This window comes from Schistocerca nitens, chromosome 9, assembly GCF_023898315.1.
Source record: "Schistocerca nitens isolate TAMUIC-IGC-003100 chromosome 9, iqSchNite1.1, whole genome shotgun sequence".
In the NCBI taxonomy this organism is placed as follows: Eukaryota; Metazoa; Arthropoda; class Insecta; order Orthoptera; family Acrididae; genus Schistocerca; species Schistocerca nitens.
Genome location: NC_064622.1, coordinates 449,260,191 through 449,280,760, shown reverse-complemented (window position 1 = coordinate 449,280,760; position 20,570 = coordinate 449,260,191). Strand labels below are relative to the sequence as shown.

Below are 20,570 nucleotides of genomic sequence, written 5' to 3'. Positions count from 1 at the left end.
TTACAATCCAATACCATCTGATTTCTTCAGCAATAATGAGATTAGCAGATTTTATTGTGCTATGTTGTGTAAAAGTAAGTGTAGCAGTTGAAACAAATGAGTCAACACTATAAATAAAACTTTGCTCATGCATTGCAGAATCATGACCGGAAAACATCAGAAGAAGTAACTGAAAATAGTGACATTGGAGAACATGAAGATAATGATGTTAAAGCAGAAAGACAGAAGGTTGCTGACATAATGGCCAGCAATATAACAAAGCCACCTGTGGTAATAGTTCAGGTATGTGGTAACAGTTTCTTTGTGTCCTTTGATACATTTAAGGTGTTTGGTGTCAATCAGTATCATTTGTAAAAAGTTAAAAGTTGAAGTACTCAAATCTTTGGGTGGCTACTATAACTTACTTGTATGATGTGTGGTGGATTATTGTTGTTATCTTCTGGCCAAAGCATGGTTTGATGCCACTGTCCACAGTAATCTATCCTGTGTAAAGCCTCTTCATCTCCGCATAACTGCTGCAACCTACATCCATCTAAACTTGCTTACTGTATTCAAACTCAAGTCTCCCTCTTACATTTGCCTCCAGTACCAGACTGACACTTCTTTGATGCCTCAGGAGTTGCGTATAACTGTTCTATAAATTGATCCCTGTTTAGATGTTAGTCAGTGTGACCCATAAATTACTTTTCTCAGCACTTCGATTCAATGTGACCTCATCAGTTACTGAGTCTATCCATCTAATCTTCAGCACCACATTACAAAAGCTTCTATTCTCTTCTTGCTTGGACTGCTTATTTTCTGTTTACCACTTTCGTACAATTGTACACTCCAGGCAAATACCTTCTCAAATTATTTCCTAATGTTTAAATTTATATTTGGTGTTGACATTTTTAAACAATTTTTATGCTGTTGCTATTCTGCATTTTGTATCCTCTCAACTTCTGCCCTCAACAGTTATTTTGCTGTGAAAACTCACCTACAGCTTTTGGTGTCTAATCTCCTAACCTAATTCCCTCAGAAATGACTGCTTAATTTGACTATCTTGGATTACCCTTATTTTTACTTTGATATTCATCTTGTAAACCCTTTTGCAAAATACTATCCACGTCATTCAGTTGCTCTTTCAAGTCCTTTACTGCCTTCATCAGAATTGCATTGCCGCAGGCAAATATCAAAGTTAATTATTATATCTCCACCCTGAAACTGAACTACGTTTCCACATTTAGCTTTGGTTTCCTTCAAGCTTACTCCGTGTATGGGGCATAGGCTACAACCCTGTCTAATTGTCTTCCCAAATAATACTGCTTCATTTTCATGTCTTTCGTCTTTTATAACTGCAGTCTGCTTTTTGTACAAGTTGTAGATAATCTTTTCCTGCCTGTATTTTATCCCTGCTACCTTCAGAACTTCAGCTATTTGTATGGTTACATGAAGTTACTGTTGTAGTAACATATGTGGCTGTGGATACAGACAGGGTAGCCAGGCAATCTATGCCAGATTGCTGTGCTGGGGTCTGGTACTGGAAGCCTGAAGAGGGTGGTAACTGTGTTTCTGGGTGACAGAGCAGTGCCACGATGTGCTGCAGCAGCAATGGACAGAATAGAGTCCAAATTGACATATGTAAAAGGGGGCAGGAGGCAGATTTCTATGTATCTGGCTCTTGTAGACAGCTCTAGGCACATAGCAAAAAAGTCACTTAGCTACTGTCATCCCCAGGGCTCAGTTATTCACCTCACAGCCACCTCAACAGACTGGCTTTGTGGTCAGGAAGGACTGGCCTATTTATGGGCTACATGCTGGCACCATTTATGATGTGGCCAACTTTCCCTAGTGGCACTTGCAGGATTGCATATTGCTGTCACAGTTGCTTAGGCTGACACTGCTACAGTGCCCCCCCCCCTTTTTTTATTTTACACTGTCCTCAATTTGCATACATTTTAACAGAGTACATACACTGATGGAAAAAAAATCACAACACTAAAAAGTAATGAATGTAGAGTAATGAAATTGTGGGAATACATTTGTCTAGGTTATTTATTTAAGTGCTTAACATTGCAAGCTCACATGTTAATGTAATTGTGACATAAGCCATTGCAAATGTGAAATGTTGCTACATTAATAACTAATGTAACCACCAGAATGTTGAGTCAAACATGTAAATATGCAGGCATTGTGTTACATAGATGCAGGATGTCAGTTTTTGGGAAGGAGTTCTATGCCTGTCACAGTTGGTTGGTATGGTTAATGCTGTTTGTGGATGACACAAGAGGTGTCATCTGTTGATGTCCCGTATGTTCTCGATTGGAGACAGATCTGGTAATAGAGAAGACAAAGGCAACAATTTAACACACTGTAGAGCATTGGCTTACAACAGCGGTATGTGGTCGAACATTATCCTGTTGGAAAACACCCCCTGGAATGTTTCTCACGAACGGCTGCACAACAGTCGAGTCACCCAACTGACATACAGATTTGCCATCAGGGTGCTGTCATACAAAATCACCCATCAGACCATAACTCCAGATGTGGGTCCAGTATGTCTAGCACATATAAGGTTGGATGCAGGCTTTCAACTGCCTATTAACCAACACATGGCTATCACTGGCACCGAGATAAAGCCAAATTTCATCAGAAAACACAATAGAACCACTCGCTGCCCTTCAATGAGCTCTTGTTTGACACCACTGAAGTCATAAATGGTGGTGGTTTGAGGTTAGTGGAGCGCAGCCAAAGGGCATCTGACTCGGAGCTGTCTTTGAAGTAACCAACTTGCAACAGTTTGTTGTGTCACTGTGGTTCCAACTGCTGCTCAGATTACTGCTGCAGATGCAATATGATGCACTAGAGCCATAGTCCAAGCACGATGGTCTTCACTCTTGGTTGTGGCACTTGGCCAGTCTTCTTTAGACTGTACATTCTCATGACGACTGCTGCCAGTAATGAAGTGTAGTTGCTACATTCCTGCAGTCTTTCTGCACTATCACAAAAGGAACATCCAGCTTCTTGTAGCCCTATTACATGACCTCATTCAAACTCAGTGAGGTGTTGATAATGGTGTCTTTCTCACCGTAAAGGCATTCTTGACTAACAACCACTCACTGTGCCCAATCTCAAAGTTAACTAATGCTTATGGCCATTACAGCATGTATTTCAAGCAAACCTGACTTGCTGGTGCTACCATTCCCACCCTTTGTGACTGGTGCAAATTTCAATAGATATCACCTTTCAGATGTAGAAGCATGCCTATCAACTTTTGTCTATGTCGGACAACTCCTTCTTCGTGTTGCAATTTTTTTTCCCATCAGTGTATTTGCACAAACACAGCACTGTTATAACCTGGTTACAAATTAAATCTCTAGTGTTGCTGAACAATGTCCCATGGACTTTTATGCCACTTGTTGCTCATAGCACTAGTTCTATAGGCACTGCAGGCATGTGGGTTGTTGCCTATGTAATGCACTTGCTCTTTCAGTGAGGTGGTGGTGATTCTTGGTGGCAGGTGTAGTTACTCAGGAGTTAGGAGGTTGTGGAGCAGAAAAATTGTAGTGCCTCAGAAAAATTGTAGTGCCTCAGAATATTTTTGTTTCTGAAGTAGAGAGAAAAAGACCACCCTGCAACAAGGACAAACAAAACCTCAGCAAATGAGGTATTCATGACGATGGTATGGTATTGCCTCTCACAAACAGGGGAATTCATAGTGGTTAGTGATTACAAGTGGCTATATTTAATGAAATTGTGATACATTGATAAGAATTGCAGAGAATGTAAAATGAAGTTAAATTTAGTTTTTACATACTTTATACATTCTGTAGACACCCTTGGCAAAACGAGCAATACATTATAATTCATGTCGCACCATACTTTCTGAAGCTCAGGCGGAGTCACCAACTTGGACACATTATAAATGTGCATTTTGAGTTCTGGAAGTGTTTTTGGTAAAGGAGGCACATGCACAAGGTCATTCACCTAACGAGATAAAAAGGAATCCTCAGGTGTCAGTCCCAGAGATCTAGGTGGCCAAGAGGAGAATACAGGGCTATCATGTCCAATATGACCAATGGTATGGTTTGGAAGATTTTGATATAAAGATGTATGAGCTCCATACACCAGTGTCATAGGTTCTCCATCTTGCCAAAAGATTTAACACATTGAACCTGTGTTAGGTAAGTCTTTGTTGAAACATATAAAAAAAGGAAATGGACTGTACAGTTTTTGTGTTGACATTGGTCTGATAAATTCTGACATGAAGAATGCCATGTGTGTGGAATGCCATTTTCACATATGGGACACAACTTTTTATGTATTCATCTTCACGCATGTGCCATCTTCAGATTGTGTGTGTTTGCACAGTGATCATTGTTTTTAGCTTTGTTTTATGTCCTTAGTAATTCTTATTAATGTTGACAACAACAGTGTTATTAATGTTGAAGTATAGAAATCAGTCTCTTAGGCACATACACTAATAAGCCAAGACAGTATGACTACCTGCTTAATAGTCTGTCTTGCACATCAAAAGAAACTTTGGAACGTAATCAGAATAATACAGGCACTGCACTATCGTATTTATGTCTTCATGTTCAAAGGAACTTTTCATTGTAATCAGAATAATACAGGCACTGCAATATCATATTTATCTGCCGATACTGAGCAAGCGACTTTTGAAAAAATAATGTCCAAAAAAATGATGGACTTCATTGAAAAAAAAGGTTTACTAAGTTTAGCTCAACATGGGTTCAGAAGCAACAATTCTACAGAAACTGCAGTATATGATTGCATAAATACGCTTTTAGAACTGTTAGATAGAAAACAACCCACAACAGGCATATTTCTGGATCTGTCAAAGGCTTTTGACACTGTTGACCACAAAATATTACTGGAAAAATTAGAACACTACGGTATCAGAGGAATTGCAAACAACTGGATTGCTACATTCCTAACCAATCGGACGCAGAGAGTCAGCATGAAATATACTAATAGACAAAGCAACTCAATAACCGAAATACTATCAAGTAATAAAACTGTAAAGCAAGGTGTTCCACAGGGCTCAGTATTGGGACCCCTACTTTTCCTCCTGTATATTAATGACTTGAGCCTGAATGTTGATGCACACAAAACAATAATTTTTGCTGATGACACAACTGTACTCCTCAAAGGGGAGAATACAGAGGCAGTGCAAAAAGCTGTGAACGTGGCTACTGATCAACTCAGCAATTGGGCAAAAATCAACAGATTAACCATCAACACCAAAAAGACAGCTTCCATGAATTTCCACACAACACAAAATGCAAATTACTCTCAGCCATCTGTCACTATAAATAACCAGTCAATAGATACCAACACTGTTTTCAAATTCCTAGGTCTGTGGGTTCAAGATAACTTGAAATGGAATACACATACAGGAAAGGTAAATGCCAGGATCTGTACTGGCTGTTATGCATTGAGTGTGCTGAAAACATGTACTAGCCTGAAAACATTAACCAGTGCATACTACGCTTATATACAAGCCCACCTAAAATATGGTGTAATATTCTGGGGAAATGCTCCAACTGCTCTGAGCACATTCAGAATCCAGAAGAGAGCAATGAGGATTATTAATGGGAGCAAACCCAGAGACTCCTGCAAACCCATCTTCAGAAAGTTAGAAATCCTAACACTGCCTTGCCTCTACATTCTTGAGACTCTAAAATTCTTCAGAAAACATATAGTGCCAACTGACCCCAGAGTCGTAAAAAATAATCAAATACATGAACACAACACCAGGAAAAACGCAAACCTGCATGTTATACGAACAAATACTCAACTGTGTCAAAAGGGAGTTTTCCACATGGGCCTCCAACTGTTCGACAATCTTCCCACTAATATTAAGTCCATTGAAGATAACATAGAATTTAGCAAAGCCGTGAAGTCATATTTGTTGTGTCACGGTTTTTACTCTGTAAATGAATACTTAGACAAGTAATCTTGCTGTTTGTGCTAAATTGAAAACATTGAGCAATATAATACATTAGAATACTATAGGCTTACATTAATACATGTTAACAATGTTAAATGACATTTTCCGACATCTGCAACACACTGTGTACCAACAGATCACATGGAATAAATAAATAAATAAATAAATAAATAAATAAATAAAGTACGATGTCTGGCAAATATGGGAATATACATAGTGGATGTACGAGTGCAGGTCACAGATGCATGGTTGACAACATATGGGAATGTGGGTCCAACCATCAGTTGTGAATGGATAGCTAAATGGTTAGGCGACCACTTACAATAAGCAGGAAATCAGAGTTCGAGTCCCAGTCTGGCACAAATTTTCATTGTCGTCATTCCATTCTACAGCTGATGGTAGTCCTTATTTGCAATTGTGAATTTATTTGATATGGAAGTATGATTATTCTCCCAAGAAAAAGTGCAAGCTGAGTTATTGAGTAATTTCTCCCTCTTGAACTTCCAAAATTTCTTGTCCACACAGCAAACATGACAATTCGTAGCAGAATACAGAAAACTCCAAAACCTAATAAGTACGCGCATGGAATTATGTCAATATTATCATATTGTCCCATCCATTTGTGAAAGCAGTTATTACATTCGTTAACTTTTCTATCAAAATAGTTCTAGAAATTGACAACTGGGGGCAGCACCAGTCAAGGGACAGGTAGTGAGACATCTGTATGTTGTTCTCCTACAGAATGAGTCCAGTTTTTCAGTGATACGTGGCTCACTAGCCAAGAAAATCATGGCCTGACCTATATTTAGGCACGGCCCTTTTAACACAAAGTTGTGGCCTGAGCTGTGCTTGGGCTTGGTCTCGAAAGTGTTAACATAAGCATCTCACACTATCTTACTGTCTCTCTTGGTTGTCATTGAAATCAGTAATTGAAGGCATATTTCATGAGAAACTTAAGTAAACAATAGAAGGGTCCATACATAAAATCAGACAGTCAAACAACTTTTAACAGGCTCAATTCAGTCCTTCCAGTCTTACCAAAAGTTTTGAAGGAACTATTGCAGTAAAATACTTTCCCTCTTTTATTAGATCACATCAACTGTATATTAGTTCAGCTGTTATTTTCATAAAATAATCATTTGCAATAATGAAGGATATAAGTTTTCTCAAGGGCACTTTTATGACCTCGTGAGGTCTTTTGTATTTCACAACATGCTAGTTAGGCAAACTACAATGTGAATGGGAATCCGTCTTGTACGGAAAGAGTCGTATCATATTGATAGAAAACAGATTGAGACAATAATGGTTTGTGCACCCGAATTGAAACCACACACAGTGTGGGTGGAGGGGGAGAGGGGGGGCATAAAATAAGGTATTGTTTTGGATCCAGTCCTGTTCTTGACCTACATAAATGCTATTCCAAAGTTCAAGCAAGTGACCAAAACCCAAAACTAGACATCACCAAGGCAGTGGGTGAACAAGTTATTTGCTGGTTCACAGTAAGTAATTGACACTCTTGTTATGCAATAGCAGACACACAAAACTGTTCTGTGGTTGCAAGAAATATACAGTGGTAGTACATTAAATGTAAACTGATGCATAACATTTGTTAGCATCCAGACTGCTAACAAACTAAAAAAAAGATGTCTTAATAATAAGTTGATCAAAGAACTCAGTTCACCATTTCATGAGACTTATTCATTCATTCTAATTATGTTTACCTAATTGTTGTAACTATCAGTTGTTTGTCTGTGCAGAATCTTCGAAAGGAATATCATAAAAAGGAGTTGAAAATGTGCACATGCAGCTTGTGTTGTCCAAAAGAGGAAGAGGAGGATGTCCACATCAAGATTGCAGTGCGAAATCTGTCTCTGGCAGTAGATGCTGGAGAAGTTTTTGGGCTTCTGGGACACAATGGTGCTGGAAAAACAACTACAATGAAAATCATGATTGCTGAGGAAGCAGCAACCAAAGGAAGGGTAAGTTTGTCTTATCATTTAAACACCCCAATGAAGGGAAAAATTGTTACTGTTTTTTTTTATTAATGTTGTTGTTCTAAGCAATTGCTAGTCTGACTTTTGGGATCTCACATGTGGTGCAATTAATTAAAAATAACATTGGATTGGTTGTATTGTCTTCATTTTGCACTGATAAGCTTAAAACATTGAAATAGGTCTTAGTATTCAGGAGAGCCTATTTTTAACATCTTGTGGATAAGCAACCAAACATGATTTAAGCTGTATAATTATGTTGAAGTCTCCTGCATTAATATTGAGCCATACTATTTCAGTTGCAAATGTTGAACCAAAACAGTTTTCAGGTGTGTAAACTTCCAATTGTTGTTTTATTTGAGCAACCGGTTTTGGCGCTACGTTACACCATCTCCAGGTCCCCTGACTGGCAAGTAATGAGTGAAGGGATCACTGTGTTAAAAATCTACGGATACCACTAACTGAATGTTGGCCACTATTTTGACTGAACAAGATGTGATAATCTTCCTTCGTTTCGGTGAGGGGGCTTGAAGGTGGCATAATGTAGTGCTGAAACTGCTTGTTCAAATAAAGTAACAATTGGAACTTAAGACAGCTGAAAGGTGTTTTGTTTTGGCATTATATATTGACCATCTGTATAAAATGGAAATACTGACACTATTTCAATTGCTATCCACAGCGCCTTAATGTGTGTTCTGCACAAACTGATTTCTTCGCTAAAGCTTATAAATGATTTAAATGGTTCTATATCATACAAAACATTATGGTTACAGTGTTGTATAAAAATTTCCATAATGTTCAGGAATAGAATATGTATATTCCTATACCTTTAATTGCCACTGACCAGTCCTTAACAACAACAACAACAACAACAAAAACAAAAACCATACATTAGACACCAATTGCTGGATAAAGAGCAACCCCCAGACTTCTTCATGTGTTAAAGTCTTCATCTGGCCACATCCATTTTGGTTCTGTGTGTTTTCTAGCATCAAACAATAACACACTGACTCTCCCCATACTCATTATGTGTCAGGAAGCATACATATGCAACCATACAAGGCTTCTAACAAAAAAGGAGAGGCTTAACTATTAATAATCCATTCATCTAATCACAGATTTCCTAATGACCAATGCACAAGCAAAGTCATTGCAAACTGTTAATTTTATTTCTGACTTTTTCAAATCCCCTTGATAAAAAATCAAAGATAAAGGAGACTGTAATATGCGTATTCTTGAAGCACTTAGACTGCAGTCATTTAGGCTTCTCAAAATGGCTGCAACCATTAAAGTTTCAAATGGTTTTGAGCTGTTACTAACCTTGTTGATCTACATTTACATCTACATCTAAGTCTACATAAATACTCTTCAATTCAAACTTAAGTGCCTGGGAGAGGGTTCATCAAACCACTTTCACACTATTTCACTTTTTAATAGCGGGCTCTCTGCGTGAGCTCTGATTTCTCGTATTTTATTACAATTATCATTTTTCCCTATGGAGTTGGGGGTCAACAACATATTTTCACATTTGGAGGAAAATGTTGGAGATTGAAATTTTGTGAAAAGCTCTCACCACAATGAAAATTGTCTTTGTTTTAATGATTGCCAACCCCAACTCGTATGTCATGTCTATGAAACACTCCCTACTATTTCATGATAATACAAAATGAGCTACCATTCTTTGAACTTTTTTGATGTCATCCATTAATCGTATCTGGTAAGGGACTCCATGTTGATATCGCTCATTACCTAATGAGAATAAAAAGCTGGTTGTGTTGGACAAGAAACCTATTTTCTGAATCTGTGGTGACTGTGTGTCAACATATCATTTTTGTCAAGGTAATTTATAATATTTGGACACAGCCTGTGTTCCAGAATCCTACTGCAAATCAATGTTAGTGATTTGGGTCTACAATTCATCAGATTACTCCTATTTCCTTTCTTTGGTACTGATGGGACCTATGCAATTTACCAGCCTTTAGGTACAGATCTTCCATCAAGTGAGCAGTTTTATGTATTTGTTAAGTACAGAGCTGTTATATCAGCATACTATGAAAGGAATCAAATTGGTGTGCAATCTGCACCAGAGGACTTGCCTTTATTAAGTGATGTAAGCTACTTTGCTGCCCTGTGATGATATGTATTTCCAAGTTACTCATCTTGGCAACAGTTCTTGATTTAAATTCTAGTATATTCACTTCATTTTCTTTTGTGTGGGAATTTTGGAAAACTATGTTTTGTAACTCTGCTCTAGTGACACTGTTATCAGTAACATTGCCATTGCTATCATGTAGTGAAGATTTTGATTGTGCCTTGCCGTTTGTGTATTTCACATATGACTAGAACCTATCGGGATTTTTTGCTGGATTTCAAGACAAGAGTTTCATTTCTGATTAAGAGAATCCTGCATTGAAGTTTGCACGAAATTTTGAGCTTCTGTAAAATATCACTAGTCTTGGAGATTTTACATTCTCTTTAATTTAGCATGCTTTTTTTGCTTCTTCTGCAAGTGTTCTGACCTGTTTTGTGTACCGTGTCTATTATTAATTTATTTGGTATAACTCTCTGTATTGCAATTTCTTTGAATTTAAGCCACATCTAATCTACACTTTCATAGTTTGAAAGGAATAGAGGCTGTCTCTTAGGAATGTGTCAATTTAATTTTTTATCTTCTTCTTCTTCTTCTTATGTTTTGCATTTATTATTGGTGGGTCTGGGTGCTGTGGTGTTACATCTCACCACAATGACATCCCTGTATCCATTGCAATGCTGCCTATTTGTTAGGGGTTATTTGTTGCCAAGAGGTAGAATATGTTTTCGCAATCTGGACTAATTGTTCAAAATAATCTTCAGAGGCAATATTTGGTATGAGTTTAGATGATGTTTTATGCCTATTTGTGACTTTAAACATGTAATTTTGCCAGCGTATTGAGGATAGTTTGAAGTCACCAGTAAGTATAATTGTATGAAATGAAATGAAACTCAAGTCTTCTTTGAACTGTTCAGCAACTGTATCATCTGAGTAGGGACATCAGTAAATGGAACCAGTAATTAATTTATTCCTGTTGACAACTATAGTCTCTATTCATACTAACTCATAGGAACTACATATTTCAATTTTGCAGCAAGATAAACTACTTCTAATACCAACTGTATTTAATTTGTCCTTTCTGAATGTCCGCCAGGTCTTTCGTAAAAATTGTGGCTGAACTCTGGTTTTAGCCAGCTTTCAGTATCTATAATGAGTTGTGCTTCAGTGCTTTCTATTAACGTCCGTGGCTCTGGTTCTTTGCCAACTCAGCTACAATAATTTAATACTTCCATAACTATGATTCCCATGTCAAGTCTTAGCCTGTGGTTGACTGACTGGCACCCTATGAGACTGAAACCCTTTTTTTTCTCCCCCCTCCCGAGATCCTTTGACCTAAAAAAGAGCCCAGTCCACTCCATACAATCCCCACTACCTGTACTGCCACTTCCTTTATGTAGTGGACCCCTGTCTTATTAATTGGGATTCTAATTGGGATTCTATACCCCATAATAATTCCAATACCAAAGAAAGCAGGTGTTGACAGATGTGAAAATTACCAAACTATCAGTTTAATAAGTCACAGCTGCAAAATACTAACGCGAATTCTTTACAGACGAATGAAAAAACTGGTAGAAGCGGACCTCGGGGAAGATCAGTTTGGATTCCGTAGAAATGTTGGAACACGTGAGGCAATACTAACCTTACGACTTATCTTAGAAGAAAGATTAAGAAAAGGCAAACCTACGTTTCTAGCATTTGTAGACTTAGAGAAAGCTTTTGACAACGTTAACTGGAATATTCTCTTTCAAATTCTGAAGGTGGCAGGCGTAAAATACAGGGAGCGAAAGGCTATTTACAATTTGTACAGAAACCAGATGGCAGTTATAAGAGTCGAGGGACATGAAAGGGAAGCAGTGGTTGGGAAAGGAGTGAGACAGGGTTGTAGCCTCTCCCCGATGTTATTCAATCTGTATATTGAGCAAGCAGTAAAGGAAACAAAAGAAAAATTTGGAGTAGGTATTAAAATTCATGGAGAAGAAGTAAAAACTTTGAGGTTCGCCGATGACATCGTAATTCTGTCAGAGACAGCAAAGGACTTGGAAGAGCAGTTGAACGAAATGGACAGTGTTTTGAAAGGAGGATATAAGATGAACATCAACAAAAGCAAAACGAGGATAATGGAATGTAGTCTAATTAAATCGGGTGACGCTGAGGGGATTAGATTAGGAAGTGAGACACTTAAAGTAGTAAAGGAGTTTTGCTATTTAGGGAGTAAAATAACTGATGATGGTCGAAGTAGAGAGGATATAAAATGTAGACTGGCAATGGCAAGGAAATCGTTTCTGAAGAAGAGAAATTTGTTTACATCGAGTATAGATTTAAGTGTCAGGAAGTCGTTTCTGAAAGTATTTGTATGGAGTGTAGCCATGTATGGAAGTGAAACATGGACGATAACCAGTTTGGACAAGAAGAGAATAGAAGCTTTCGAAATGTGGTGCTACAAAAGAATGCTGAAGATAAGGTGGGTAGTTCACGCAACTAATGAGGAGGTATTGAATAGGATTGGGGAGAGGAGAAGTTTGTGGCACAACTTGACTAGAAGAAGGGATCGGTTGGTAGGACATGTTTTGAGGCATCAAGGGATCACAAATTTAGCATTGGAGGGCAGCGTGGAGGGTAAAAATCGTAGAGGGAGACCAAGAGATCAATACACTAAGTAGATTCAGAAGGATGTAGGTTGCAGTAGGTACTGGGAGATGAAGAAGCTTGCACAGGATAGAGTAGCATGGAGAGCTGCATCAAACCAGTCTCAGGACTGAAGACTACAACAACAACAACCCCATTATCCTATGCTGGAACTCTAGGAATCTGCATCTTACATGGTCACAGAACCACCTGAGCCTCTGATTTAAGACCCTCCATCCAGCTCTGTACCAAAGGTTCATCACTGGTCATGTCAACAATGCTACTGATGATGAGCTCTGCCTTCATCTTGCAAGCAAGACTGATAGTCTTTACCAATTCTGCTAGCTGTCAAAAACAACACAGAATCTCTTCCAACCCAAAGTGGCACACATTGTTAGTACCAATATGAGCCACCACCTGCAGTTGTCTGCAGCCTGTACTGCACATGGCATCTGGAAGGACTCATTCCACATCTTGGATGATTGCCCACAGTATGCACGTGGAATGCTCATCATATTACTTCTCCTCCTCAGGTGCACCCTTTGTGTGTCTAACATTGAGGCTCCCAACTACCAGTAAACCTACCCTCTGTGATTGCAGGGATCTTGCAAGCTAAGGGGCTTCCTCTAAAACAGGCAAAGCGACTGCATCTGGTGTAGAATCTGTATCAGCCACACTTCTCTCCCAGCCAATAGGGAGGCCTTTCAATTGACCCGCCAAAAATTCTTTTGCCACCTGCCACAGCTTGGGGCAACTTCCCCCTCGGCCACTGGTGAAGGGTCAACCTCATTGTGGGCAATAACCAGGGCATCAACAGTACTGAACTGACCGGGGGGACACATGGAACATACTGGACAGTCCCTTGGATCCCCACATCTGTCCCCTCACAGTGATGTGTGAAGCTCCGAGTTGAACAATAACAGGTGTGACACTGTTGATTTAAAGTTGACTTGCGTACTTGTACTAATTCCACTATGACTGATAAATTTTCACCCAAAGCACAATGTGAAAGAAGAAGAAAAATTGCAAATGTTTCTCAAAGTCAGTCATTGGGTCTTTACTAGTCTTCTGAATCTCCAATCTATTTTTTAACTAATGAATCATGAACCCCTGTAAAGTACGTATGAAGTTGATGCTTTCCACGGTTGGGATTGAACAGGAAGTTAATTTAAATTCCAGTGGCATGTTAATTTTCTCTTGTGGTCACTGATTACTGGAGTGTGATAATAATGTATAGACCTTCCATTAGGTTATTAGCTTGTAATTTTCATATCTCGTAGAGTCAACAATTTTTTTAAATTAACAGCTACTATACTGAATTCAGAAAAAACACACAACATGCAAATCAGTACTGCACAAGGCCTGGCCACACTATTAGAAATAAAATGTGAGGGTAAATCAGTGAATGAAAAAGAATATTCTAAATTCTTTAGTGTTTATATTGATAATAACTTGAAGTCACGTGTTACAGAGCATCTTAAATGTCTAAGCTCTGCAGCATTTGCATCATAGAGAATATAATATTTTGATGATGAAAATGTCAAAAAAGTTAACTTTCTCTATTTTCATTCAGTAATGTCTTATGGCATGATATTCTGAGGCAACCAGCCATTGTTTGTTGCACAGAAGCATATAATAAGAGTAGTGTATGGGGTCTACTCTAGAACCTACAGTAAACAGCTGTTTAAACACGTGGGCATACTGACAATAGCCTCATAGTACATTTACTGCCTTGTGGAGTTTTCTGTCAACAATAAATCACAGTTTGAAACAATTGTAATATTTGTAAATATGATGTGGGGAGGAGAAGTGATTACACCATCCATCACTCAGCTTTAGTGTGGCATAGAAAGAAGTTATGATGGCCACATGGGCTAATATAACAATGAAAACAATCAATTTTTGACAAAATGATTTATTTCTATAGATAAAAAATCTACTCACCAAGCTGCAGCAGATCACACACATAAAAGGAGGCTATAATTAGGCAAGCTTTCAGAACCAGTGGTTCCTTCTTCAGGCAGAAGGGTTGAAGGGAAAGGGAGAGAGGTGAAGGAAAAGGACTGGAGAGGTCTAAGAAAAGGGGTAGATTTCGGGAAAGTCACCCAGAACTGTGGGTCGGGGGAGACTTACTGGACGGGACAGGATGAGAAGAAAAGACTGTTTGTTGGGGACTGCATCAGATGAGTTTTGAAAACCTGAGAGCTTAAAAGTATAAGAGAGGGTAATATGAGAGATTACTGCTTAAACATCATGCATGAGTTAATAAGAGTGAAAAGTTAAGTGCATTGTGCATAACAGAGGTGGGAGGGGGCAGTGGAAAATAGATGGGTAAGACAATGAAAGGTATAGAAAACTAAAACAGAGTGACGAAACGAGTAGTTGCTGTGGAGAAATACTGACACAGAAGAAATCAAACAATGGAAAATCCAGGATGGAATGTAACAATGTTATTGAAAGGAAAGTTGCTACTCACCATATAGCGGAGATGCTGAGTTGCAGATAGGCACAACAAAAAGTCTGTCACTTTCACCCAACGAGGCCTTTGTGGAAAACACTCTCTCTCTCTCTCTCTCTCTCTCTCTCTCTCTCTCTCTCTCTCTCTCTCTCTCTCTCTCTGCATGCATGTGGCTTCAGCTGCAGAGGCTGCAGCCATGTGTGTGCTCTGCCTTTACCTTTGCATGAATGCATGTGTATCTATTTTTGCCAAAGGGCTTGTTGGCCAAAAGCTTATACTGTGACAGTCTTGTTGTGCCCATCTGCAGCTCAGTATCTTTGCTATATGGTGAGTGGCAACTTTCCTTTCCACAATACTGAGACAGAGGAAAGTAACATAAATTGAGGCCAGGTGGATGGCAAGAAAAAAGGACATGTTGTGGTAGTTTACACCTATGGAGTTCTGAGAAACTGGTGTCTGGGAGAAAAATCCAGATGGTGCGCATGGTGAAATAGTCACCAAGGTGATGATTGTCGTGTTGTAGAGAATACTCTGCTACATGATATTGCATGTTGCCAGTATACATTCCACTGAAAGACTTGCCTTATACCCCCTCCTATCACCACCTATACCAGTCCTATAACTGGCAAAACATGTGCTATTAACAGGAGAGCCACCTGTGAAACGGCATGTCATATGCCAGCTGTTACGTAAACATTGTTTGTCCTTTTACATCGGCATGGCTGCCACCAAATTATTAATTTGGATGAATGGGCATAGGCAGAGAGTGCAACATGTATTATCCTGTTGCAGAGCATGCTCTACAACACGACAATCGTGACCTCAGTACCTGTTTCACCACTCGCGCCATCTGGATTCTTCCCACAGACACCAATTTCTCAAAACTCCGCAGATGGGAACTAGCTCTACAACACGTCCTCGGTTCTCACTACTCACCTGGCCTTCATTTACCTTAATTTCTTCTGTCTCAGCATTTCTTCACAGTAACTACTCTTTCCTTCTCTTCATTTTAGTTTTCTACATCTTTACTATTTGTTTTTCACTGTCCCCTCACCCACCTCTGTTCTGTAAAATGCACCTAGCTTTTCACTTCTATTAACTCAAGCATTATATTTAAGCAGTAATCTCTGTCTTGCATATTACCCTGCATTCCACCTTTAAGCTCTCAGGTTTTCAAATCTAATCTGATGCAGTCCCCAACAATCAGTCTTTCCTTGTTGTCATGTCTGTCAGTCTCCCCTGACCTGTGGTTCTTGGTGATTTTCCCAAAACCTACCCCTTTCCCTGGACTTCTCCAGTCCTTTTCTTTCACACCTCTACCTTCCCCTTCAACTCTTCTGCCTGAATAAGAAACCATTGGTTCTGAAATCTTGCCTAATTATAGCCTCCTTTTATGTGTGCATTCTGCTGCAGCTTGGTGAGTAGATTTTTTATCTATACAATTAAATTATTTTGTCAAAAATTGATTGTTTTCTTTGTTACATTAGCCCATGTTAGTAAGAGGTTGCATTTATCCATGCCGATTCCATGTGTGTTCTCGACATCTTAGTGAGAGGTCAGATTTATCCATATTGATTCCATGTTTTTTCTCCGCATCTTAGTGAGATGTCACATTTAAGCATGTTGATTCCATGTATATTCTACCCACACTGTGTGACGTCATCAACTTTGGACTGCTAACCTCCTCCACTCCTGTCTGTTGTCTAATCTGGTTCCTTGTTTTCTTGTCTCTTCTACTGACCCTTAGTCTGCATCTCTCCTCTGCTTGCTCAGAAATCTTCACTTTTTATTTTTTTATATTTTTTTTTACTGAGAGTACATATCTCACTAATTCAGTTTCAAAATTATTGTAAGCACTCCAGTTCATTTATACCCTCCTGCTTACTTATTTTACTGTCATTAAAACAGTGCTCTAAACACACAAACTTGTTAACTGGTTCATGATGTGGAATCTCCTTCATGTACATCTACACAATTACCCTGCAATTCACTCTTAGTGTTTGGTAGAGGGTTTATAGAACCACTTTCAGATTATTACTTATTTGTTCCACTCTTGAATAGCATATGGGAAAAATGAAAGCTTAAACCTTTCTGTGTGGGAACTGATTTCTCTTAATTTATTACGATGGTCATTACTCTCTATTTAGGTTTGAGTAAACAAAATATTTTGGCATCTGGAATGGAAAGTTTGTGGTTGTAATACAGTCACTGCCATGTTTCATGATAATACAAAAATGAGTAGTCTTTCTTTGAACTTTTTTATGTTCTCCATCAATTCCATGTCATACCTTAATCCTATGTGATAAGGATACCATTCTGTACAGCATTACTCCAGAAGAGGACAGACAGTGTATTGTAGGGAAATTCTGTAGTAGATTTGTTGCAGCTTCTAAGTGTTCTGCAAATGATATGCAGTCATTGCTTTACATTCCCCTCATATTGTATGTGATGGTTCCATTTTAAGTTGTTTCTATTTTAATCCCTAGGTAATGAGTTGAGTCAACAGCACTTAAGTTTGTATGATATATTGTGTAACAGAGTTTTTTAGTACTCATGTGGACAACCTCATAGTTTTTGTTATTTACAGTCCATTGGTACTTTTCATGCCATGCAGCTATCTTGTTTAAAACATTTTGTAACTTGTTTTGATCTTCTGGTGACTTACTAGATGGTAAATGACAGCATCATCTGCAAACAATCTATGGTTGCTCAGATTGACTCCCAATCGTTTATATAGATTAGAAACAGTAGAGGGCATATTAAACTTCCTTGACGAATGCAAGATATCACTGCTTTTATTGGATGACTTTCTGTCAATTATTACATCAGCAGCATCATTTACAAAGTATTGAACAGGGCTGCTTGTATTCTCTGATGAAGCATTCACATAATTTAATAACAACAGAGAGCCTATAATACTTCCTTGGGGAATGCTAGATACCACTTTCATTTCCCCCGATGATTTTTCTTCAGTTACCTCAAACTGTTACCTTTCTGTCAGGAAATGACAAATCCAATCTCACAATTGAGCCAACACTCCAGAAGCACACAATCTGATTTTAAGCTGCTTATAAGGAATGGTATAAAAGTCCTCTGGAAATCTAGAAATATCTAATAAACTTGAGATGCCCTGTTAACATCACTTCCTGCCTCACTTCTTACAATTGTGAATTTCTTATAAGTGTGATATCTAATGGAGACTGTAAACATTGTGGTGCTTTCTATAACATATGTGCACAATTCAATCATGTTACAAATCCATCACTGCCGTATGCTAAATTGTAATGGTGCAGTTAGTTGATAGTTCTGATCCCAGAATTCACATGTGCCATCAGGATTTTCTGTGTGCTGTCTATATATCAATAAGTCAAAACATTTCTTCATAGCACAGCATTTACTTGATAAACAACTTAAAAAGACACTCACAGTAAAACTGGTATTGGTCATGTTTATATACTGTTGCCAACCTGTGACTTGATGGCTTTTACAGAAATTAAATTATTGCAAGTCTACATGGCTTGCCATAATGTAATTCACTCTGAACTGGACTTTAGTGTGTCTTTAAAGTCTATCCTTTTCTCCAGTATTTAAGGGATGTGAGTCACAATGACCAAGTATAAATATCTACTAAATAACAGAATTACAATGCCTGAAGACTAGTGCTTTTTTAGATTTATGTTAATAGTACATAAGAGTTTTTCCCTTTGCATATTAAATTTGTCTATATATTAATGTGGTAGATATAATTTGTAATGTGTAATGTGTAAGATATAATTTCAGGAGGATTGTATGGTATCTATGGAATCAGCAGTGTTGTGCTTTTTTCTTGTAACCAAGTCTTAAGTACTAAAAATAGAGTTCACTGGTATAAATTTTGGTTAGGGTCAAAGAGTTTGTTGCTAAATGTTACAATAAACTTTGACCTGCTAATCAATTATGAAATTACATCTCACACTGACAAACACATCTAAACTAACTAGACTAAAAGACCGTAGACTGACAGGTGTTGAACCCATGCCTTCTTTTCTCGAGAGCTATATTTTTTTTTTTTTTTTTAAATTGAATCAAAAATTTCCTCAAAATCAATGAATCACACATAGACTGATAATTCTTACTTGTTGCTGCATTCTATAATTTTGTTTGTAGCTTGAAAGTGGTCTACTGAGCTATATCTATTCTACTGTATAAAAGCAAGTCATTGTTTAACATTATTACCAAAAATCTCAAAATGTACTTGACTGATTCACTTCAAATTTTTACATGCTGCTCTAATAAACATTCAGATGGGCATAAGCTATATATGTTTTATATATATGAAGTGTTATCAATAAATACAGTGAATAATTTTACTAGCGACGAAGTACTATGCTTACATGGAATTTGATTTAATCTCCTTCAAAACACTGTCCTTCGTTAGCAGTGCACTAGTTCCAACACTGAATCCTTGACTGGAAGCCTTACTAGAGGGTTTCTTTGGGATAACAGTCAGCTGCTCTGTTATGGCCTTCTCAGTGTCAGGAATGGTGTTAAAATGTTTTCTTTTAAGAATAGTTTTAATTTATGGGAAGATCCAGAAGTTGAATGGTGCTAAATCTGGTAAGTAGGGCTGATTTGGACAGACAGGAACATTTTTGGCAGCGAAAATCTCATTAATCAAAAGCAAGATGTGGCACAGTGCATTGTTACGACGAAGAGTGAGGACATTGGGCCTTTTTTCTGGTCCCTTTCTTCATACATCTTTTAAATTCATTGCAATATGGCTTTTGATGGATGTGCATTTCCATTGGGAACAGACCCAGATTTCATCGACAGTTACAGTTTTCAACATTAAGTCCAGATCTGAATGAAGATAGTCCTTCAACTCTGTACAAGCCAACACATGATTTTCATTCTGTTCACCACTTAAAAGTCTGGGAACAAATTTTGCAGCCACTCATCTCATTTGCAAATTATCAGTTAAAATGCTTTGCACAGACCCTGTACATGATGCTAAGTTCTTCAGTAAGCTGTCAAATGGTTGTTCCCCTTTTGAATGAACAATTTTTGCTTTTTTTAATTTTTTCTATTATTATTTTTTTTGTTTTTTATTTTTATTTATTTTTATTTTATTTTATTTTTTTTTTTGGGGGGGGGGGGGGGGGGGGAGCATACCACAGAAGTGATGAAGCACTTAAACAAATGTAGAAACTGAAGTGCAACTTCAAACGGCCAAGATTGCTATTGTACAGCATTTATTGTGATGACCGGTTTCAGGAAACTACTTCACCATCATCAGGTCTGCAAAGTATAAATCAACATATTCAAGCACACTGGAATCAAATGTCAAGGGGTATAATACAATTTTACACAGACATGGACTATACCATGGAATATAACATACCATCTGCTGTAAATCTTGATCAAATGCATATTATACCATGTCATATCGTAGAATGATACTTCATGAACATG

General features: G+C 38.0%; 1 protein-coding gene across 2 annotated transcripts in view; it reads left to right on the top strand.

Moving 5' to 3' along the window:
• The window catches only part of LOC126202954 (cholesterol transporter ABCA5-like), a 329,252-nt gene that overhangs the window by 269,771 nt on the left and 38,911 nt on the right, over window positions 1-20,570 (top strand). For both annotated transcript variants that reach the window (XM_049937074.1, XM_049937072.1), the window contains 2 exons: window positions 139-282; window positions 7,711-7,932. In XM_049937074.1, coding sequence (XP_049793031.1) covers window positions 139-282; window positions 7,711-7,932 — 366 coding nt within the window. The remainder of the gene's footprint in view (window positions 1-138; window positions 283-7,710; window positions 7,933-20,570) is intronic.